General features: G+C 39.5%; 1 protein-coding gene across 1 annotated transcript in view; it reads right to left on the bottom strand.

Annotated features, from left to right (window-relative positions):
- Nucleotides 1-20,012, bottom strand: part of RHOJ (ras homolog family member J) — a 76,960-nt gene extending 56,948 nt beyond the window's left edge. The window contains exon 1 of the mRNA XM_010976669.3: nucleotides 19,247-20,012. Within this exon, the coding sequence (XP_010974971.1) occupies nucleotides 19,247-19,424 (178 nt within the window). The 5' untranslated portion in view covers nucleotides 19,425-20,012. The remainder of the gene's footprint in view (nucleotides 1-19,246) is intronic.
- Between the last annotated feature and the right edge of the window lie 3,842 nt (nucleotides 20,013-23,854).

The raw sequence follows: 23,854 nt of genomic DNA, 5'->3' as shown, positions 1-23,854 counted from the left end.
CATATGACCATCTCAACAGATGCAGAAAAAACATTTGACAAAATCAAACATCCGTTTCTGATGAAAGCTCTCAACAAAGTGGGTATAGAGGGAATGTATCTCAGCATAATAAATGCCACAAGCACATGGCTCCCGTCATACTCAGTGGTGAAGAGCCGAAAGGCTTTCCTCTAAGATCAAGAACAAGACAAGAATGCCCACTGTCACCGTTTTTATGCAACAGAGTGTTGGAAGTCCTAGCCAGAACAATGAGGCAAGACTCTGATGTACCAGAAAATCAATTTCTCTGCATGCGCTTGGTCAAGACAATCACAGAACCAGTTCAGACTCAAGGGTTGAGGAATAAACTCCACCGCTTGATGGTGGAGTGACACATTTATGGAGGAAGGAAGGGATCGGTAGTGGTTGTCTTTGTCATATCATTAATATCCTATTTTATCGTTATTATTTAAATCAAATTTTAATTATTAATTTTTATAAATCTTTTTCAATCTTCGTGAAGGTGATCATACTATTTTTCTCCTTAGACCTATTAATATGATACAATTTATTAATAAATTTTCTACTCTTGAGTTTTTCTTAAATGCTTGGAATAAACCTCTCTTGCACGTGGCTTTATCTGGATGACTTCATAAGGTCTAGCGTCTACGATTTGAATCAGATGTATGGAGTCTTCTAGAACCTTCAGATATTCTCTTTTCTGTACAGTTTTATGTACATGGGATATAGTTCTTTTGCCTTCCAGATGTGGCCCTTACCTTTGAAAATTATATCATTGTTGGCAGTGTTTAAGACCAGTCATAACTGGGCTCTGTCTCCTAAGCTTCTCCTTCAATTGTTCCTTCTGTGAATTCTGCTGTTTTTGGCATCCTTTTCAAAATATTTTGGGATCTAAGTCTTAGTTTTGCTGAAAATATAGTTTGTCTTTTTGTTTTCCATTTTTTTTCCCTTTGGATGGTTTTCAGGAAGAGGAGAAAACTGGATTTATGTACTAATGGTCATATCAGAAGTCCCAATGAAATACTACTAATTTTACAGAAGTAAATATCAAAATATAAAATTGATTTTCACAGACTCTCAGTAGACATCTTAGAGATTGCTTGAGAAATAAAAGATTTCAGTATTTATGGGCATAGGGATGAGATTACTACAAGTTAACGATTTACCTTCTTTTCTTTGGCAAACACAACCCTCTCCAGAAAAGCTAGAGGTAATTTACATTGCTCCAAAGGAAAATTTTTCTCCTCCATCAACCTCCAACTGTAGCTTAAAAATGTCTAAATGATAGTTGTATAAGTGATAGAGCTTAAGTGATAGTTGGATTCACTTGGGGAAAATGCTTTTCCTTGAAGACGGACCTCAATCACTTCTAAAATTGTGTTGGGGCTGAGGAGCTGAGGAACCAGACTGGGAGTTAGTGAGAGGCCCCAGGGCAGGGGTATGGGATGAGGGTGAGCATTAACTTCAGAAGTCAGAGAATGCTAGGGCAACCAGGAAAAATACAAACAAAATCTTCCAAACAACGAACTTCTGAATCTATCCTAGTAGGAACTAATTGCACTTATTAACTGCTCTGTGAATTTGGTATGAAGTAGGCTCTGATTTTTCACTAGGCAATAAATGATTTAAGACTTATTTTCAACAGTAAACAGTACAATTACAATTATTTTTTAGAATAGAGTGTTTTAATATCCAAATGTTCTTATGGTGAGTCTTTTTAAGGTCATAAGAATGGATTTACATGCTTGATTAGAAACGATTCTTCTGGTGCTGCAGCTGGGTGATCTGGGCTGTGGAGACCACCCCCTCCCCACACCTGCTGTGAGATAAAGCCAACAGTTTGGAAGCATTTCCACCCATAAGAGTAGTGAGCAGGCTGTGTGCATGAGTTACAGTACGTGGAGCAGAGACCGCTGGTTCTGAGCCCTATTTCTGGCACTCATGCATATTGCTTATGCATGTGTAAAGGAACAAATAAGGATTAACTGCATTCTCAGAGATGCGGTCCTGGGGAAAGAGGATGTGTTACTTCCATGCTTTTGCTGTATTTTGTGTCTAATTACATTTTGTGTCATTCTCCATGTCATTTTATGTCATGCAGCATTTAATAAATAAAGTGATTTATTACTAATAAGAAACAATAACATTTGGTAGTGTTTTCCAGCACACAAAATGTTTTCATATGCATTATATAATTTATAATTTCTTGAGGATGTTTGGCAAATACAGATAGTTGCCTGGGGACCCCTATAATACCGTGTTATCAAGAAGACAGGTTACTTCCTAGATACCTGGTTTCAACGTAAAATGACATGTTAGAGAGAGTTATAGTGGTAATGAATTTGCTCAACAAGATATTTTTAGAGGCTCTCAGGGTAGAGTAAAATTAGACTGTGAAATGAGACTATAGAAACTTTTAACGGGCTTTTATAGGTAAGCCGATCTTTTCTTAAAAATAAATAAAACTCATTGAAATCATCTTGTAGGGATGAGATTAAACCCTAATCTGGAAAAGCAGAGCTGTGTAAGGGCAATACCTGAGGAGTGTAGCCATGTATATCCTTCCTTCTTTTTTCTACCAAAAGAGTTGGGGGTTTTTCTGTTTCTCTGTCTCTCTGGATCTCTCTCTCTCTCTCTCTCTCTCTCTCACAAACACACACAGTCAAGATCAACAGTGAGTTGCATTGCACTTATTTTAATCTTGCAGAGGTGTCCATGAACTTAGATGGGAATGCTCATAGTGAAAACACTGCCGCCAGCGCTGAACTGATAAAATAGGTATGGAAGTCACCTTCTTTGAATATTTCACGATTTTCCTATGAAACTCTCCAGATAGTAACCTCCTCGTGAGGGAAACACTCATCCAGGGGTGACAGAATGAGGCTTCAGGGCAATAATCAACTCACTGAATGTGCCCTTCCCTTCCCTCCCTTTTCTGTGTACCTCTGTGGATCACCTAGGATGCTGTAAACCAGAAATTAACACAACATTGTCGACTGACTATACTTCAATTTAAAAAATTAACAAAAAAAGAAATAACAAAACACCTTTTAAGGAAGTTGCATTCCTTTGCCTTTGTTCTCTTGACACCTGGACCCAACACAGTATCAGGCTGCTCCCATGATGGCATGGATCCATTCACCCTGAAATCATCTCCGATCCTTTGAAAGAGAAGATGCCCAAGTTACTTTGGAAGTCGGACAGCAATGTCATATTTGAACCAGGGCTTGTCCAGATCCCTTATTTTGTAGTTGAAGACAATCTCTTTGAGCATGTCCGTGGGAGATGTATAATGCAATTTTCATCCCTGGGGCATCCATTGTGTTCCTGACACTGGAAAAGGTGCTACATCCTTTATCACTATTCTCTGGTGCTAGAAATATAATCAGCCCTTGTAACCTAGTGCTGACTCTAAGCCCAAGTGTGATAGAGGGAAAGAGCCTTGCCTTATGGGAGCAGCCTGGCAGAGGAGGAGAGAAGCAGCTGTTTTAAGGGAGGTATTCACATAGCTGAGAGACAACAGAGAAGGAGGAGTGGGAAAGCTATGGGGGTCTTATTGCCTTAAGAGACCTGCATAACAATACAGATATTTAGAGATAGGACATAATGCCAGATTCTTTAGTAAAAAATTATAGTTCTGCTCTTTGAATTTCTGCATCTTTAGCCATTGAGTGATAATGTGTATAAAAGAAGGAAGGTGTTTGGGAAGTCAAGTTAAAACCACAGTCTTTTATGATTCAAGAACACTTGGATCTGTGCTAAAAACACCCAGCTCTCACTTTTTGTGCCTGCTCTGATTTAATGGAACAAGACTCCATGCAGATCCTGCTTTAAATAGCACCTCTCTTGGGGAGTAAGATGGAGTTACCTGGTCAGGGAGCCCAGGGAGTAGGAATTCCCTGTGCTAGTCTTCATCCTTCGAATACAGGAGTGTTCCTGCCTCTGAGACGTGATGTTAAAATGAGCAAAAAGGAGAAATAAGGATATTAGAAGAGGAAGATCATTGTATGTACTGAAGAAAGGATCCTAATGGATCCTAGTGGAAAAATGACCAAGGATTTGGGGCTGAAAGAACCTTGTCCTTGAAGAATCACAGAGAAAAATTTTACTTAATTTTCTCTTTCCATAGATTTGACAGACATTGTTTAGGGGTAGACTTGCATTAGTCCTTCTGTTATTATTTTATTTTATTTTATTATTTTTAATTGCAGTGCAGTCAGTTACACTGTGTCAATTTCTGGTGTACAACACAGTGTCCCAATCATGCATATGTATACATGTATTTGTTTTCAGTTCCTGTTCTTTTTCATTAAAGGTTATACAAGATATTGAATACAGTTCCCTGTCCTTCTTCAGTCCTCTTGCATCGTGGTATAATTTCCATCACTGAATTTCTATGATTCTCACATGAACCATTTAAATATTTCTCAAGTATTTTTTTCCTTAATAGAGGATACAATTTAAATAGTATGAGTATGAAAGTTGGTTTATCAGGAGCTGCTTGTCAAGTTAGTATACCACTGCCTTTCTCTTAGAAGATGTTTATTCCCTTTTCTGCAGAATTCACCAGATAGAGGGACTTGAGAGGTGGAAGAAAGCCCTAGTGCACATACCAAAGAAAGTGTAGGATTTTTAAAATAAGAAGACTAAATAAGAACAAAAACAATTTTTATGAGGCTTTTTTTCGAGTATGTCATCTATCTTTCAATAGCTGATTATTGATTTTAAGAACCATGAAAAGAACAACAAAACTGCATGAAATCCTCTGAAGTCATCATTTTCAGTTACTTTGTTCACAGGTTGTTGGTGCCCATTTACAAAGAAATAGAATAATGCTAACAGTTTTTTTAACGGACAAATGGATCATTCTGTGGGCTGACTGACCCTTCTCATCCTCAGAATGCTTTACTTGGTGCTTTTTTTCTCTGGGCTTTGGGTGATTATCAGGGTCTGTAGGAGTAACCAGATGTCAACTCTGTAAGTGGAGCTAAGTGTCTGTCAGTGGAATAGAAATTCTCTTCCTCATTTCACAGGGAGCAGGCTTCTAAACTGTCCGTGAATTGTAAAAGCAAGGCGGCTAAAGCAGCAGTATCAGATAGGAAAACTATGATAGGGTTACTGGCTCCTTGTGACATGGAACACAAATAAAATGCGTTTTTCCAAATGCCGTGTGGATGCTTTGAAAGCTATGCATCTATGAATCCATCTTCCCAAAGAGGGTCCCTTTTACTCCTCCCCTACCACTGGAAGAGTCAACACTTGGATAGCAGTTGAAATTTTGGAAATCACTTGAGGACCCACATATACAAGTAGACACAACATGAAGTAATTTCTTTTACTGTGTAGATTACTTAAGTTTAATTGATGATGTAGTAGGGTCCAAAATAACTCATGATCTCTTGTAGGTATTTCAGGGTTTGTTTATACCTCGGAACTCAAGATTTCTTTCTGTGTCCAGAAAAATCTAGGTTACCCTGGAACAGAATGTCTTCTGTGAAACTGGAATTCAGTCAGTGGTAATTGGTGAGCTTGTTAAATAGGATGCTTGTCTGCTGTACACTACCCTGAAGAAGCATTTAATGTGTTGACTGGTAGGAAGTGAATGAAGTAAAAAAAAAAATTATTCATTTGTAATCTACTATATACTAAATCCTAGTAAGACTAGCATATCTGTTACAATGATAGAATATTCAGTACTATAAAATACAGATCTGTGATAACCTCAGGGACCAAAATGTCTCCTATAATACCAAAGAGTATGTCAACCTAAGGACACATTAATTCCCTAATAACAAGGACAAAACCCCCAAAATAGAGGTGATCTAAAAGATTATTTAGCCTAGATTTCTACATCTTGTTAGTACTACATCTAACCATGTTGACGAAGTACCCGTTACTATGAAAAAATTACAAAGCCTACTTACTGTGTGCTTTGAAATTACAGATTTGAAATGTAAGTTGTTCATGATTTACTTGAAGTGAATTCATGAGAAGTTGCCCAGTAAGAACGGGGAATGAATAGGTCAAGTATCTATGAAGGGAGTTGGAAAGATCTGCGTGTATTGTCTGAGGATGATAAGGATGAAAATTTCCTTGGTCTTCAGATACACTGAAAGCTGTTATTCTGAGGACGATAAAGAGGATTTCTCCATCTATGCTAACTTGAGTGAGAGAAAATGGCTTCGATCTGCAGCCTGAAAGTTTCAGCTTATCTCAAAGGGAGGACTTGGTGGGGAGAGTTATTTGGAGGGTAAATGAATGAAATGAACAGAGTACAATCTCTACAGAAAAATTTATGCCTAATATTGACACTTAAGATTTAACATTCACTCTGTCTCTTGTGAGAACTTTGGTTGAAAACATGTTTACTATTGAAAATTCTTAAGGCTCTAATTTACCAGCTTGAACTATTGTAAATGTCCTATGAAATTTCATTTTAGCTGAGGAAAGAAGTATTTGGGCTTATAGTGCAGTCTTATCCAATTTGAGCAGAGGAGGCTTGAGGAGAGAGAGCACAGCCATTTTCCTCTTAATCACTAAAGCGCCCCATTATTAATATACATGAACATGTTCATTGTATTTCTCACAAGCATACCAACTGAAAATTAGTATACTTTCTAGCAAGTGAATGGTTACATTTTATCAACAGCATTCATAATTTTTAGGAAGTTTACACTTGGTATAGACTAAGGACATTATTGACTTATTGTTTTTCTCTTAATTACTCTAATTATTTGAAAAAAAAGTGACACAATACATACATTAGGGAATTAAATTTTTCTTTTTGCCTCTAGTATATAGCATCCAAAAACCTATCTCTAATATAATTAGGAAAACACTTTTTTTTTTTTGCCTCATTAAATCATTCAGCTCACAAGTTTGAAATTGGACTGGAAACAAAAGCTTTTGGAATTTTTTTCGTAGAAAAATAAAATTGTTTTACAATTTTTAAAGAAAGCCAATAAACTATTCTCGAGTGTATGTCCATGATGCTTAGGATAGATCCTTTGAGGATGTAGGAGAATCAAATTTCAACATAGAAAATTTTCCTGACTGTTTACCCGGGGTGCTAACTTCAGTGCAGTGCAGTGGTTAAGACTGTGAGACTCTCGGATGTCAGCCATCCATTCATTCAATCATTTATTCATTCAATCATTCAACAGACATTTTGGGTGTGTATTGTGTTGTAGGCTAATTCCAGACATTGGGGACATAAGAGTAAATAAGACAGAAAGAAACTTTCCTTTATGAAGTATACATTCTAGGGTGAGACAAGCACTGGACAAATAAATAAACACATAAGATAATAACTGTAGAGAAAATAAACAGGTTTTGAAAAGGTGGTCAGTTTAATCAGGGTGATTTGGCCTCCTGAGGAGGTAACATTTGAACTGACAGATTTTAATCCCAATTCTACCACTTCCTGGTCCTGTGGTGTTGGACAGGTTCCTTCTCTGAGTTTCAATTCTCTCATCTGTGAAATGAAGATACTTACTAATTAGAAATAATTTGAGGCTCAAAGAAGATAGCAAAGTAACACAAGGCTTGGCCCATATTAAATACTTAGCTAATTAATATTAGTTAGTTACTATTTCATTAGTAAACTGTAAAAAGGACCAGGAAGCAGTTTCTTTCATTAGAGTACATTCTGCTCAGGCCACACAGAGCATTGTTTTTCTCTCTTGTTGGCAAGTAGGATCGCATTCTGAGGCCTGACTGACTAATCTGTATTAAAACAGCTGGAGAGACTCCAAAGGAAGGCTTGGTCCCCGTGAGCAGGAGTGCTGGTCAGTTAGTTGTCCAGATGAGGATGCCTGAGACTCAGTTACAAAATGTCTGTCTCTCCCAGAATTTACATGTTATCTCTTTCAGGAGCCAGATTCTAGCCCAAGGAGAAGCTTTCTGGGACTCTGAGAAGTTGAATTTTAGGCAACGATCCATTTTTGTTTTTTCCCCCCTCCTTTCCGCCAAATGTTAGGTCAAAGCATGAAGAAGAACAGAAAGATTTGCAGAGGGGAAACAGATGTTTATGTTCATTTCACAATCATGGGCCCGGTGGATATGGAAGAGCTCTAACAGTGTCCAAGACAGAGCTGCACCAAAACCACCCCAAGGATTCCAGTCTCTTTCCTGTTTGCTTAAGACTCCTTTGCCTCCTCCCATGAGACTAGGTGTTCTCTAAGTTTCCCTCAGTGACCCCTCCAAAGGTCTCACAGTCATGCTGATGGCTGTTCTGCAGACAGCAGGCTCAGTGAACAGCGATTCTCACTTACACAGCTTTGCCAGTCCTGCCTACGGCTCTTCTCCCAGCAGCTGGTGCTCGTGCGCCCGAGTCTGCCTGGTTAGCCTTCTTCCTGCTCTGTTTTACAGCTCTCTGCGGCTTTCCCCACCTTGCGCCAGCCTCTGCAAACACCTCTGCTTCTCAGCCTTGTGCATTCTCTTTCTTCCAGGGTCTCTCTGTGTCCCAGCCATGGGCACAGGTCTTTCTAAAAAGCACTCTGACTCCTCATTTAGGAATTTGCTAGCTGTTTCTGAGAGGCTCTGAGGGCCTCTTCTGTTTTACACAATTTCTCCTGTTAGAAACTACCAACTCAAGAAATTCTATATATATGTATACCTATTTTTAAATTGCTTTTTACTGATTGATGATTGTTTATGGAATTGTTCCTCTTAACTTGATTTCTAGGCATTTTTATATCATAGAGAAGGGTTTTATGAACTTTCTAAATTACATTAGATTGAACAATAGGAACTTAAGATAGCCAGTGGTTTTGAACTACAAAATGGTAATTTCATAGGTTCCACCTAATAAGGAATGCTTAGGATGCTTGTTGAAGTTTACATTTACAGCTCTTTCTCTTATTGGGTCTGGTATAGCAGCTCTGGTATGGACCAAAGAATCTGTATTTTTTTTTCCCTTTTAAAATTGAAGTACAGTTGATTTACAATATTGTGCTGGTTTCAGGTGTAGAGCAAAGTGATTTAGTCATATATATATTTTTTCAGATTATTTTCCACTATAGATTATTACAAGATATTGAATACTATTCCCTGTGTTATACGGTAAATCCTTGTTGTTTATCTATTTTATGTATAGTAGTGTGTATCTCTTAATCCCATACTCCTAATTTGTCTCTCTCCCTCTCTCTTTCCCGTTTGGTAACCATAAGTTTGTTTTCTATGTGAGTCTGTTTCTCTTTTGTATATAGATTCATTTGAATTATTTTTTAGGTTCCACATAAAAGTGATGTCATATGATATTTGTCTTTCTCTGTCTGACTTACTTCACTTAGTATGACATTCTCTAGGTCCACCCATGTTGTTGCAGATGGCAATATTTCATTCTTTTTTATGGCTGAGTAATATTCCATTGAGAGAGAGAGAGAGAGAGAGAGAGAGACAGAGAGTGTGTGTGTGTGTGTGTGTGTGTGTGTGTGTGTGTGTATGGAAACTCCATACTGTTTTCTATCATGGCTGCACCAAATTACAGAATCTGCATTTTTAACAGGCAGGTTTTTCTAATAACCAGGCAAGTTTGGGAAATTTAGGTATGTCATTTATAGTTGAATAAACATCTAATTAAATATGGCACTTAGGGCAATTTATATTGCTTATGGGTCGATTCTATTTGATGTAAGAAATTTTAACTTAGTGTGATGATGATTATTAAGTGTCCATTAAAATCTGTTCACCCTTTCTTTGGGCATATAGCTAACCTCTCTTATAGTGATGTGTGGCCTAGGGTTTAACTTCTCTCCAATGAAATGTGAACAGAAGTCATGCCTGCCACTTAAGGACCTGGCCCAGACCATGACTCTCTGTCCTCACTCTTCCGTATTCTTTCATCTTCTCCTGTCTAGATATAGAGCACTACAAAGTCCTACCCAATGGCAGAGTCACAAGATGGAAAAAAGTAAATCCTTGAATGACCATGTGGAACAGAACCATCTCATCCATCTGAACACTTGCCCAGGTCTGTTATCCAAGCAAAAAAATAGAATTCTAACAGTTTGAATCATTATATATTTGAGTCTATTTGTTCCACTAGCTTTTCTAGTGTGGTTCCATTATTACAAAAACCAAAACAAGTGTGCTGTTAGCTCCACCACTAAGAGGCAGGTAATAAGAAAACAGAACAGACTAGAAAGGTGAAGAACATTGTTACACCGTGGCAGAACATTCTGTACAGCTATTGTCTGCCGAACCTGGAGGGTAAACCTAATTCTTACTGAGTCTATAGCACTCAAAGAAAGGATTGGGAAAAGCCAGAATATTAGAGTATATTAGTTGTTGCTGTATTGAGCCAGGTGTCATAAGAAAGAAAAGAATTGAGTTGGTTGTTTTTTAAGCAGAGGTTGATAGAACGCCACTCTTAATGGCCTTCTAGAGAAGGAAAATCGACCATTTTTGGATTCTACAAATAGAAGATACAATTAAAAAAGGATTTGAGCAACAAATGTTCATTTCTGTGTTTAAACAGGGAATCAACTCTGTGGCAAAGATAAGTTCCAGGGAACTCATCTAAGTTTTCTGCTTCATATGGCCTCTATGTAGCTATTGTTAATTTGAGGGCAAAAGGCACTGGCTAGACAAAGCAGGCAAATAATGTATGTTTAAGAAGTACGTCTGGGAAAGACATACTTTAATCTTGGATGTGGTTACTGGTACATGGAACTTAGCAGAAGCCAAACAAGTTTTTGAGAGAATTGCATTTCCGAAGAAACTCCAAACTTGGACTAAACAGTCTTATGACTATAAAACAACACTTGAGCCTCAAAATTGCACAAGCAAGAAGCTGGCTGTGAAAGCCGCATAGCTCCTAAGAAAGACAGAGTCCCTAAGGTCCAATTCAGATGTGTGTTATGGAAGATAACTGATGAGGAAGAAGAAATTCCCAGAGACCCAAGCCAGGGAAAGTTGAGAATAATGGATGAAGAAATTGCTCCCAGAGAATAAGATGAATGTCAATTCAAGAAACTTCCCCCACTGCCAGGGCATGGAGTCTTCTCAATATTTGCCATCAGGATTCTGTTATTGCTATGTCTCTCCCATTCTTCCCTTTTCCAGAAGGGGGTTTGAATATTTTTAGTTATCCCATCCCTGTTCTATCATTGTCTAAGGGGTGAGTGTGTGTATGGGGCACATCTTGTGGTCTTCTATCTCCATCAGATGGAAAGGACCACTTATCACCTGAAGATGCTTTGTTTTACATGTGGGAAAAAGAATGCAACGATATTTGGTGGCTAGAGAGCCTGATGCAAACAGAAATGGCTATTTTCCATCAAAATCCATTCTTTCTCTTGCGGACATGTAGGTGGGTTTTATCTCCCAGCTTCCCTTAAACCGAGATGGGGCCTGGTGACTAAGTTATCTCCTATGGCATCTGATGGGAAATGATGTCCGTCACCTCCATGCCTGGCCCATAAAACTTTCAAAATTCAGGTTTCTCTATGCTCTTTCTCATTAGGCTGCTTGGATGCAGATGCAGATAACTATGAGATCTTAAGAGATGGCAGGGTCACAAGATGGAAAGAGCCTGGGTCCCTAAATGACTGAATGGCAGAACGCAGCTCCACTGACTTGACTACCTGCCCAGGACCATAACATCAGCAAAGAACATCCTGCTATGGTGTTAATCCGTTACGTGTCTGGGTTTATTTGTTGTAGCAGATTAGCATACCCTAAATAACAGTGGCTTTTCAATTAATGCTGTTAGCTGTAAACCTATACACAGCTTACACTGTTTATTTACTGTTTCATGGCCTCCACTTACTCCCTTACAAGTTATTTAATCTCGGGCAAATTGGTTACTAACTTTGTGCCTTGGTTTCCTCATCAGTAAAAATTGAGAAAATAATAACACCTCATAGGAACACTGTGAGGAGGCAATGAATCTACGTCTGAAAATGTGTCAAATATGCCTGAATCGTAGCAAGGACTATGTAAGTGGACAGCTATTGCTACTGTTGTTGAGTACATGTTCTAGTGGCGTTTGAGTTTCAACCACACTGCGTGTAGGATCACACGTGGCCATAATGAAATTCACACTGAGATTGTGAACGACAGACACCATAAATAGAAGCTGTGGTGTGAACCAAGACAAAACGTGGAATGAATACACATGAATCAGGTCCTTTTGTCTCGTGAATATTGGGCACATCCAGAAAGTTGGTGGACTTCAGAGAATTCAGGAATGATATTGGGCCACTCTATGATTCACAGTGGGTACCTATTGAATTCATGATGGGATTTATTCTGACTGCGTTACACCCGGAAAATTAACTATCTAGATTCTGCTAACTAACCCAAGGGGTGGCATGGATTTCTGTTGATGGGAAAATACATTTTCAGCCTTATCAGAAACTGTATCCTTACATGAAGGGTAGGACCTTTGTATATCCTGTGACCTTGTGCTTGGGATTGGTGAGGGGGGTCATTTCTGTTGAGTTTTCTTACCTGTCCTTTCCTCAAAGTCCACATTAGTTGCCCACCTTCAAGCTGCCTTTGTAGAACAAGCCAACTATATCCCAAAACATAGATGTCCAATGTACAGAGCCATCTCTGAGCTAAATTTGTTCTTTGCCCCTCAAGAATAGGGAGTGATGGCAGATTCTGAAAATGCTATCCTGGAAATACAATACTGTTTACCTGAAGCCCAACCTCCTTGGGCAGTTAGGTACTAATAAAATGCATGAAGGATTTCCTAGCTTGGACAGTGTAGGGGGCCAGGCCTTGCAGAATGAAAGTCTTGGTCACAGGGAGCCTGTCCACTGAAGCCGGAATTGGCTGCAGGGCTTGGTTTGTCGCCAGCGGAAGCTGGAATGCAGAAGGGTTATGAACTGCAGATGCAGTTTCTTCTGATCCCGGGAGCGTGACTTTTCTGGGGTCACTCTGGTCACAGATACTTAGTTTTCTTTTTCCCTCTGCTATTCTTTGTTACTCCTGGGAGATGAAGCTCACGATTCACACTCTCTGCATGTGCTTACACTCTTAGGCACCACAGTGGAGATTGTGGAAGGGACTGTTTCTATAATTCCTGTCACTGCATCTTTGATGTGGCCTCCAAAAGTCCAGAAAAAGCATCACACACACACATCTCACCGCCTCAGAAAAGGACACTGGAAGGTTGAACACCTATAAGCCGTTGGGTACTGAGCATCATGGTATTTAGAAGGAAGTGATTCAACGGGCCCATTCTTGTCTCCTCTTTCACATACTTCTTTCATATTTTTGCCTAAGGTTAGAAACCTGGTGATTTATTTCAGTGTCCCAGGAGAGGCGTTTTAGTTTTGCTTTTGGCTTACAGAGAAGCCCAGAATCTCATCCCTTCTCCAGAGACTCTTGGGTGTCTTCAGAACGAACAAAAGAGAAGCTCCTGAGTAAATATTCCCAAGTGGGCAGAACTATGTCATCACACTTGATAGGCCTGGGGTTTTGTTTTTATTCACTTTTTATTATTTTATGTTAGTTTTCCCCTCATTGATTGGGCATAGTTTCCCCTTGCTCTGGCCATTAAGGTTCTGATTGCATCTACCTTGGACTGATAACCATTTAATTAGGTGGAAAAAGTTGAGAATCGATGTTCAGCTCTCTGGGAAAACAACTTCCTTTTACGTCTCACTCAGCTGATAGAGCAACTAGATTTTTTTTCCCTTTACACAAATTGTGTTAATATCCTGCATAGGCAGCCTAGATCTGCAAATAGTGACTCAACTTTTTAAACATAAGGGATTTTCCTAAAAGGGTGGGTAGAAAAAAGAGTCATAGACAAGACCAGTTATAATACAGAGGATGATGGACAAGGTGAATGAGGTCCATCATGCACAGGCTTCAACCTGAATGGCCTTATTTTACACAGCCGTGCACATAAATGTACAAACCACAAGCATAATCTAACTCAACATACAATCTAAATTCAAAATGGAATATGTCATCTGTCATGTGAAACATTAATTGGTAATACTTTGTCAGTGAGAGGTCTGCCGTAAAACTCAAAGCTGAAGATCAGATAAAGACAGGAAGGGAGAAGAAATATGATTGTCCCATGGTAAGATGTGAAATCTCTAAAAGTTGTTAGGACCTCTTGAGTCATTCCTGGAAGGGAGTAGGAAGCAGAGCCCAGAGATACTTCTTAGGCACACTTGTAAAAAGCATGAGTGATCCATTCTACCTTCTTCCTGCTGGCCCCAAGTTTTAGACCTAGCCCTTAGCTGAACTTGGGATTACTCTGGAAGATGCTCCTTTATTAAGAACTATAAATGTCTGAGTGGGTCACTCAAAGTTTAGGTAAGCTTTTGAATGTAATTCAAATGGAGGAATTTGAATGCATCCCATCTGTTTCCGAATGAAATTTTTACATTATATAGTTAACACCATTTAACAGATGTGATGCTGGCCCCTTGGGTCAAAAAAATTTAATTCCTGTAGGGGTAAAATGATTATTTAAAATGTGAGCAAAATAGTTCAAAAATATAATACATTTGATAAATATTTTGTATGTTCTTTCCTGAAGAGACATATATTGGACCAACAAATTGTTCATTTATTCGCCAAAGTTTTAATGGACCAGGACTTATCTAAGCACTTATCTAAGATGATTAAGACATAGGAATTAATTAATTCAATAACTAGCTATTGAGAGTTTATTATATGTTGAGTTCTAGTTAAGAGATGAGGATAGAGCAGTGAACAAGACAGAGTCCTTGCCCTCGTGGAATTTATATTCCAGTGTGGGACAAAAACGGTAAGCAAATAAATATAACATCAAGTAGTGTTAAATCTTATGAGAAAAGATGAAGCTGGATAGAAAGTGACTCTGTGTGTACGTGTGTTTGTGTTTGTGTGTGTGAATGCTTTGATAATGGGATCAATTGAAGATGAGGAGGATCTGGGGGAATAAGGTCATGTTGGGGGAAGAACAAGTACAAAATCTTCAAGGAAGGAAGGAGTTTGGTGTGTTTGAGGAATATCAAGATGGCTGGTGTGGCTAGAGCAGAAATGCTGAAGAGCAGAGTGTTAGGAGATGAGGTTGGAGAGATATCAGGGACCAAGTCATGGAGTGCCTTGTAGACCATGATAAATGAGGTCTTAGGGTGAAGGGAAGTGATTGGTGGATTTGGGGCTATAGATAGTCCCTCTGTTAGCTGTGTGAAGAATTGACTACAGGAGGCAAGACCAGAAGCAGGGAATTGGGACGTGATTCCAGTACTTTGTGTGAGAAATGATGGTGGTTTGGATAAGAGTGAAAGCAGTGGAGATGGTGAGCAGTGATCAGGTTTGAGATGTATTTTGAATGTTGACCTGATTGATAGTAGGAAGGGATAATAACTGGTGGTTTGAATGGAGACGGATGGTAGGTATTGTCAAAGGAAGAAAGGAATTAAGGATAATAGCAAAATTTTTGTTCTGAGCAACTGGGTAAAAGATAGTGGTCATGTACTTCAATGGGAAAGAATGAGGAGGAGTAGATTGGGAGAATTAAAAAATTCTGTTTTGAACAGGTTAAGTTTGAGATGCTTATTGGATAACCAAATGGACAGTTGGTTATTTGAGTCTGGGTCAAGGACTTTTTTTTGTGGTAGAGATACATTTGAGAGTCATCAGTGTATGAATAATATTTAAAGTAATGAGAGTAGATGCAGTCAACCAGGGCAAGAGCATAACTAGAGAAGGGGACTGAACACAAGTATGCCAACACAGAGTGGTAGGGAAGAGATGGAGAGAGATTTACCAGAGAGGGGAATAAAAACTGGGAGAATGTGGTATTCTAGGAACTAAGCAAGTGTTTCAAGAAGGAGAGTAATAAACCACAAGAAAAGCCTTCAAGAGATCAAGTAAGATGAGGACTGAGAATTGAACACCAGTTTTGGCAAGACATGACTCTTTCCTTCAGGAGCTTACAGTACAGTGGGAGTGGGAAAGTAAGGAAACAAATAAATTGTCATACAATGGTGGGAGCTGTGTTCTAGCAGTGTTAGCACATTTCTGGAGATGTGTTGAAGATAGAGCAAGGAATTCTCTTTGGGGAGTCAAGGAAAGCTCTGTCAAGGAAATCTCTATCAAGGAGAGGTAATTTTGGATTCTGGTAGGTAGGAAGAAGGGAAAATAACCAAGATTCATAGAACTTAAAAACAGCTTTTTCTACTTGGTTGTTGATTTTTCTACAATCACTCATGCAAAACTAATACTTTCTCTCTTGAGTGAATATCCCACTATTATTGCTCCACGTGGACATATTTATTAATTATCAGTAAGCACGGTGTCTATATTCTAGGGACAATACATTCACTCTGTCATACCCTACTCCATCTGGAGGAAGTGCTCTTTCTTTCTTTCTTTCTTTCTTTCTTTCTTTCTTTCTTTCTTTCTTCCTTCCTTCCTTCCTTCCTTCCTTCCTTCCTTCCTTCCTTCCTTCCTTCCTTCCTTTCTTTCCTTTCTTTCCTCCTTTTCTTTCTTTTCTTCTTTCTATTGATTAATGGAGGTACTGGGGATTGAACCCAGGACCTTCTGCACACTAAGCACACACGCTACCACTGAGCTGTTACCCTCCCCCACCGGAAGATATTCTTGAAATTATCTTTCCTTGTTGTAGTCTTTATCTTTTAATTAATTTTAATTCCCTTTCCTAGCTGTGTGCAAGTGTAGAGACCCTATTCTTAATAATAATAGCTACTATGTACCTAACGTTTATCATGTGTAAGGCTCTGTTCTAAGAACTACATGTATTACTTTATTTTGTTCTCATGATCTTAATACCTCTATCGTCTCTTTAAAAAATTCATGATAACTGAGGTACAGAGAAGTTAAGTAACTTGCTCAAGGCCACACAGTAATGGCAGAGCCAGTATTAGAACTGGGCTGTCTGGCTTCAGAGCTCACTATCTTGAACAGTATGCTGACTTCCATTCTTACTGTTATATCTTCACCTTCCTGGGATGGGCGGCTATTAGGGAAAAATCTTCTTTAACAGAGAGATTCTCTTTGACTTGAATTTTTTAAAATTCTTTGCCTGCAGTTTTCTAGACTCAGTAAACCAGTTGCAGAATGAGCCAACAGGACCCAGGGACTGGACAGTGGAGAAGAGAGCATGAGTTCTTTTACAATTGTAGATTCTAGTGTGACTGTGTAAGGGTTTACGTTCAATCAGTTCCTGTATGAGGAGGAGGGTAGTAGAAAGAGTTAGGGTCTTTGTGGGAGAAGACCCCTCTACTAATGGATATATTCACTTCCTTGCGCTCCTAAATGTATGTGGCTCGTGTCTTCATTTCCCTTATAAACTAACTGCAAGCCCATGAGATGACTGTGTACTTACAAAGGTACAAAGTATAAACCAAAGTAACAACACTTGGGAATGCCTACTATGTGCAAAGTATTGCTTTGGGTACAGTGGCTGAGATTTCTTGAGAGCTCAAACATGGGGTAGCCAAAATCTTTAAGAGAGTTTGTTGCTCAAATAACAGTAAGTATGTACACGACTGAAATATAAAACAGCTTGATCCTACTGGACTCTAGCCATGGTTCAGCCTTTGTTTGATCGCTAATGTATCTTCTTATAGGCTGCCTTTGTCTCTAAGGATGGCTTTAGCCTCTTTCTTCCTGACACTATACTGTAATCAGTTTCTCCAATAGATGGGGAGGGGAGATATAATTTTTAAAAGCACTTAAAAGCTCTCCTTTTGATAGACTTTGGGTTCCACTTTTGATCTAAAAGTTTTTGAAATTAGGTACCAGCCAGTTCCCTATCCTGGCAGAAAGAGGGTGTAGAAAAAATAACCTTTGCTGAGATGTTTACAGGTCAAGTTGCAGACCTAATTTTATAATTAGTTTTTTTTCCCTCAAGGTGAAAGTCTACCTGTAGTTCTCTTTATTCTGTTCTCATTAAGATGTTTTTTCTCAGGGCATAGTCACCATATTTTCAGAAAAGCTTAAGGGAGCCAGTGTTCAAATTTATTCTTAATTTCCACAAATATAGAAAACCCTGCTGGGAAGTGAAGACTGTTTTCACTGTGGTTCCCCCCGGTCTGCTGTGTAATAGTGTCATAAATCATGTACGCGTAGTAGGAGGCGGAGTCATAGGTGATTGTTTAGTTCTGGAAAAGAAGCTACTTCCTATAGAAAGGATTTCAAATGGCCCCACAGCAAAGCCAGCGCGCACACAGGTTTCCTGTGGGCCGCTTCCCCTTTGCTGAGCCGGACCTAAAGCCAAAGTGAAGACGAGAAATTTTCCTCTCACAAAACCTCAAATCTCTGGTAACTCAAGCTGATCTTACTGTGATATAGTGATCAAGTTGATCACTGTATTAAAAAAAGTTATACAATCTAGGCTATTGTAAACTCAGAGAATTTTATGAGTTGACTTCTAAGAAATTTAGTAAGTTTTCTTGCGGGGAGGGGGTAGATTAAGAGAAAAAGGAAGAGTCAAGATGCAAAAAATTTAGATAAGCTATCACACTACAAACTTTAGAACACTCAAAAAAATGTACCTGGAAGACTGTAGTGACTACAGTATCTTAACTCTCAGACCTTAAAATACTTTGTGCCATATTTTGTCCTTTTGAGACAGGTTTTGAAATACTAAAATTTTATTTTTATGTTTATTTTTACTTTAAAAACATATTGATTAAAAATACCATTTTTAGTTCCAGATACAGATTGTCTGATAGATATTTAAAACTTTTTAATACTCTTCCCTCTAACTGTCTCCACAGGAAAGTGAAAGTATAAGCACAGCACCAATTTTCACAGAAAAAGGAATGTTCTAATGTTGTTAATCTCAGCATTTCATTTATAAATGGCCCACGGTGAATATGTGAAAAGTGGCAAGAACACTTCCTTCACCAGTTGTGTGGTTAGTGGGGATTTTTTTTTTTTTTTTGGTAGAAAAGAATTGTGATGCAGTTACACTATATTTTAAAATGTTCACAGTAAAAAGCTGATGAATCTTCGGGCAAATGCTGAGTAAAATTTCTGGCCCCAAAGCCTAGGGGGCAGTTCAGGGTTTTTCCCTGCGTTACTCATTTAATTTACGACGGGTAAAAACGGCTGCAATAAAATTGATCTACGAGTTGTTCTAACAAGTCCAGCAAAGACCTTGGTTGTACGTTACGCCCAGCTACCTGGCTCCTGCCAGGCCCACACCCAGGACTGATGGTAGAGATAAACCAGCCCCTCTGGAGCCGGGATGTCGCCCCCCTCATCCCAGAGGGTGGTACCCCAGAGGCAGGGGGCGGTTTTCCACTTTCCTTACCTGCGTAGTGGTCGAACACAGTGGGCACGTATTCCTCCGGGAAGGCGTCGTTGGCGTAGCTCATGAGCAGGCAGGTTTTGCCCACGGCGCCGTCCCCCACCACCACGCACTTGAGCATCTTCTTCTCCTCGCGGCCGCCGCAGCCGCAGCTGCCGTCGCTTGCCTCCTTGCCGTTCATTCTGGCGGTTCCGGCTGCCGTGACCGTGACCGCGCGGCTGCTGCTGCTTCTCCCGCTTCTCCCAGAGCCCGTGCACAAGCGGCAGGCTTGAGATCAGGCTGTCTCACTCTGGGCACCTCGGGTGGCGCAGACTTGTCCCAAGTGGCTGGCATGTGCCCTCTGGCTGACCATCCTGGTCAAGAAAGGTAACACGCTGATGTTGATGAAAGGGGTCTGTCCCTTTCCCCCAGCAGTTTGAGTTAAGAAACCCTCATTTTCACCGATTCTAGGGGCTTCCTGTCCGTCTAGAAGTGTCAACAGCCTGAGGGTTTCACTCTGCTCTCCTGTTCTCCCAGCCTGGCTGAAGACACAGTGGAATTTTGCTAAATCTTCCCCATTTTCCACTTCATATCTAACATGGAGGAAAGCTGGGCTTTTTCATGGAGTTTTCCCTTGCTTCCTCCAGCTTGCCGAGTGTCAGGAAATCATGGGTTTCCTGCTGCATTCCATATTAGGATCAGTGGGCTGGAGAAGGCTGTAACAATGGGAGCTCTGTGTGTGTGTGTGTGTGTGTTTGTACTTCTGGGGAACGCTGCCAGGACGTGGAGTGGGGAAACACTAGGGGTCCCGCTGCAGACTCAAGCTGTCAGACTTCCTGTTCCATCCGCGGCTGGGAGGCTGTTTGCCTGTGGCTGGCTGGGAAGAAGCTGACGAAAGGATGGAAACTGGGGAGGACTCTCTGCCCCAGGAACAGAGGGAACGGTTTAAATGAACAGAGAACCACACCAGCCGCTGTAGCATAACACATGACATCATCCCTCGCTGAGTCGCCAGTTAAAAGCTCTGCAAATTAAAGATGGTCAGTTCTTTGCACACTTAAGTGAGAAACCTTACACAAGTTGTCCTGGCAGTAAAGAAGAAAACTTTCCAGAGTTTCATTATTTCAGAAGGAAAGGTTCTTGGAGATCATAGGTATGAGATCTGTGATAAAGTTTGTAAGCTGCCACGTTTAAGCACAACGCTCAAACGTGTATTCCAGACACAACCCTTTTTATGGTTGTAGCACATAAGAAATCAATCAGATGTGGGATGCTTGCATCTTCTCATTAGCGAATAAACACACATGTGCTTGGCTCACCCTTACTCTTGGAAGTGAGAGTGTGTGGGACGGCTGTGTTGGTTTGTTTCAGGTCCCCAAACGCTGCTTTTGCCGGAACAGTTCCGTTTTTTTATTTAGTTTTCTCTTGTTCCTCAGCCTGGCCCTCTTCAATTACAAAGGAGCCATTGGCAGCTAATTTATTTGTCTGCTGGTTCACTCAAAACGAAGCCCCTTTGAAGCTCGGCATTTGATTAATGTACTTGGTCTTAGAAAAGAAGCAGAATTCTGCAAGTGATTTTGACAAGTGGGTAAAGTACTTTTTTGTTGGGGGAACTGTGTGTTTCTTTGAGATTTTTGAGCACTAAGTTTTAAGAATTCAGATTATCTAGATTATCCGATTGATTTGAGGAGGTTTATTTTTTTTTTAATTTTTTATTTTTTTGTGGATGGGGTGAGAAGCCTGTTTTAATAAGTGGCTGTCAATATTATATATATCCACACATATATGCTACTGTATAATAGATATAGCCTCACACTTCCTCTGTGTTGGATTATAGTAAAATTTGCCATAGTGTTTAGTGTCCTAATATTTCTTTCCTATAAGAAATGGTGATTTGGTCATGTTGTTGTGTATCTACTAGATTATGTTTCTGTAACAACTCCCAATGCTCAATAATTTAAAATAAGATGTATTTCAGTGAAGTATCACCTCATGCCTGTTAGAATGGCTGTCCTCAAATAGTCCACAAATAACAAATGTTGGCAAGGATGTGGAGAAAAGGGAGCACTTGTACACTGTTGGTGGGACTGTAAATTGGTGCAGCCACTGTGGAAAACAGTATGGAGGTTTCTCCAAAAACTAAAAACAGATTCACCATATGATCTAGCAATTCTACTCCTGAGTATATATCTAAAACCCCCCTGACTAATTCAGAGAGACACATATACCCCAGTGCTCATAGCAGCACTATTTACAATAGCCATGACATGGAAGCAAACTAAGTTTCCATCAACAGATGAATGGATTAAGAAGATGTGGTATATATGTACAATGGAATATTATTCAGCCATAAAAATGAGATTCTGTCATTTGCAGCAACATGAACGGACATAGAGAATATTACCCTTAGTGAAATAAGCCAGACAAAGACAAATATTGTATATTATCACTTATATATGGAACCTTAAAAAACCCAAATGAATGTGCATGCAAAACAGAGACAAACTCATGGTTCCCAAAGGGGAGAGGGGATGGGGGATGGACAAATTAGAGGTAGGTAGGGATTAACAGATACAAACTGCTACATCTATTTATAATACAAAATAGATAAGTGATATACTATATAGCACAGGGAGTTATAGCCATTATCTTGTAATAATATATATAATACTATAATGGAGTATAGTCTGAAAAAATACTGAATCACTATGTTGTACAACTGAAACTAATGAAACTAGTATAATATTGTAAATTAACTGTAGTTTGATTAAAGAAATAAAATACTGTATATTTCTTGCTCATATGGTATCTGTACTGTGTATTTTTGTCAGCTTCATTCAGGGATCTAAGCTAGTGGATAAGCCACATTGAGAACACTGATGATCCCTTTGGCAGAGGAAGAAATTAATGCAGTGAAGTGGCATTGGCCCTTAAAGCTTCCTTCTGGAGGTGACACTCCTGCTGACATAGCCAAAGCAAGTCTCATACCCATGCTAGGTTCAACAGGATCAGAAGCATAATCCCACCGTGTGCCAGGAAGGAGAGAACTAAATATTGGTGAGCAGCTTGAATAGTTCAGAGATAGTTTAGACAACCAGAGATAGTCTAGTTGAGGTTCAGTAGTAAGTGCGAGAGTTGAATTGTTCAGGTTTAGTGCCATTCTGCAGCATTGGAAGCCACCTATGACTTCATGTGATTTATGGAATTTTATTTTCATTTAGCCTACCTGAAACGTCTGGAACGTGCAATAATAAAATTGCTGTAGGCTCAAGTGTGAAGGCCAAACAGATCTGTGCAGGGGAAGGAGTGATTGACCGTGCCAAGAGCCTCACCCTGGGAACGAGCAAGACCACTTTGAGCACGGGGTGATGATGTGTTTGGCAGAACCTTATACAGGTTCTGCCTTTGACCTGGTTCCTGAAGTCAGGCAGTAAATGTGGCATGGAGTAAATACTCCGTTCAAATATGGAGTTCTTAAACATGGCTGCCTGTCCTGTGTTCCTACACCACAAATATGCCCCAGCCCACTGAGCACTTGGCCAGGGGAAGACTGAGAGATTGGATTGGATGAAATTTTGCCACATCTGTGTATAACCTAAACCTTGTGCCATCAGGCACAGATACTTAAGTCCATGCCAATTGCTATATGGACTGTAATTTAACAGACATTTAAAGAGACCTGAAGCAGCCAATTATAGGTCCTTTATGTCTAACTCAAAATCCAACCTGACAGATTGGATTGTATGCAAAGATGGATCATGTCCATTGAGAATGTTGGCTGTATTTCTCAAGATAAATTTGTTTCATCACTGTTTACTATTCCTACCCATCACTGCCAAATTGAACATTTGTGGGGAAAAATGTTTGAGACGCCCTAATGAAAATGGTCAAACAAGTTAGAATTTCATTAGCCTGCTAATTATATGAATCATGTTGTTCATGTAAGAATAAATCTTCTTAAATATTAAAAAATTGACCTGAATCAGAATAATAGAATCTTAAAAAAAAGTAAAGACAATTCAATATTGTTCTTATAGGTCCTTGAGTCCACAGAACTGTGACTACTTGTCCAGATAAAATGGTCAAGAAGATACTTAATTTCAAAAGTTTATAAGTATGAGTTAAGTGGTCTGAAGGCTATTTGCTACAATATTCCTTACTAGATGCCTGTACTTTAGGATCTTCAGTCATGTCAACAACGGAGTGGTGGTTTGTAGCCATTAATTATTTGGTTTACCTCAAGCACCAAGTTTACACAAACTGACCAGTACATGGTAAGATCTTCTTGGGCGATTTTTCCTGCTTTTTCCAAGAGGTCTTAATTCCCTGGCTCCGTCTGGTCCTCTAAGCTTTGGCTTCACATGAATTTTCCCAAATGCCAACAGTGCATTTTTGCATAAAATTCTAATTCCTCTGATTAATTCCAGTTTTTGTTTGACTTTAGTAAAAGCGCTTAGACTTTCTCCCGTCTATTTTTTTTCCTTTTGTGCTTGAAACTAGAAGTTATACAGGGAGATAATGCAATTGTATCAGATACCCTGATGCTGGATTAGCCTCTATGTAAGAGACTTTTTCAACTCCAGTCTTAGGAATGTGGGATATGCTGTGGTTACTATGATTCCAGGATGCCCA

Source organism: Camelus dromedarius, chromosome 5 (assembly GCF_036321535.1).
Source record: "Camelus dromedarius isolate mCamDro1 chromosome 5, mCamDro1.pat, whole genome shotgun sequence".
NCBI lineage: Eukaryota > Metazoa > Chordata > Mammalia > Artiodactyla > Camelidae > Camelus > Camelus dromedarius.
The sequence above is the reverse complement of the archived record's forward strand: the minus strand, read 5'-3'. Positions and strand labels throughout refer to the sequence as shown.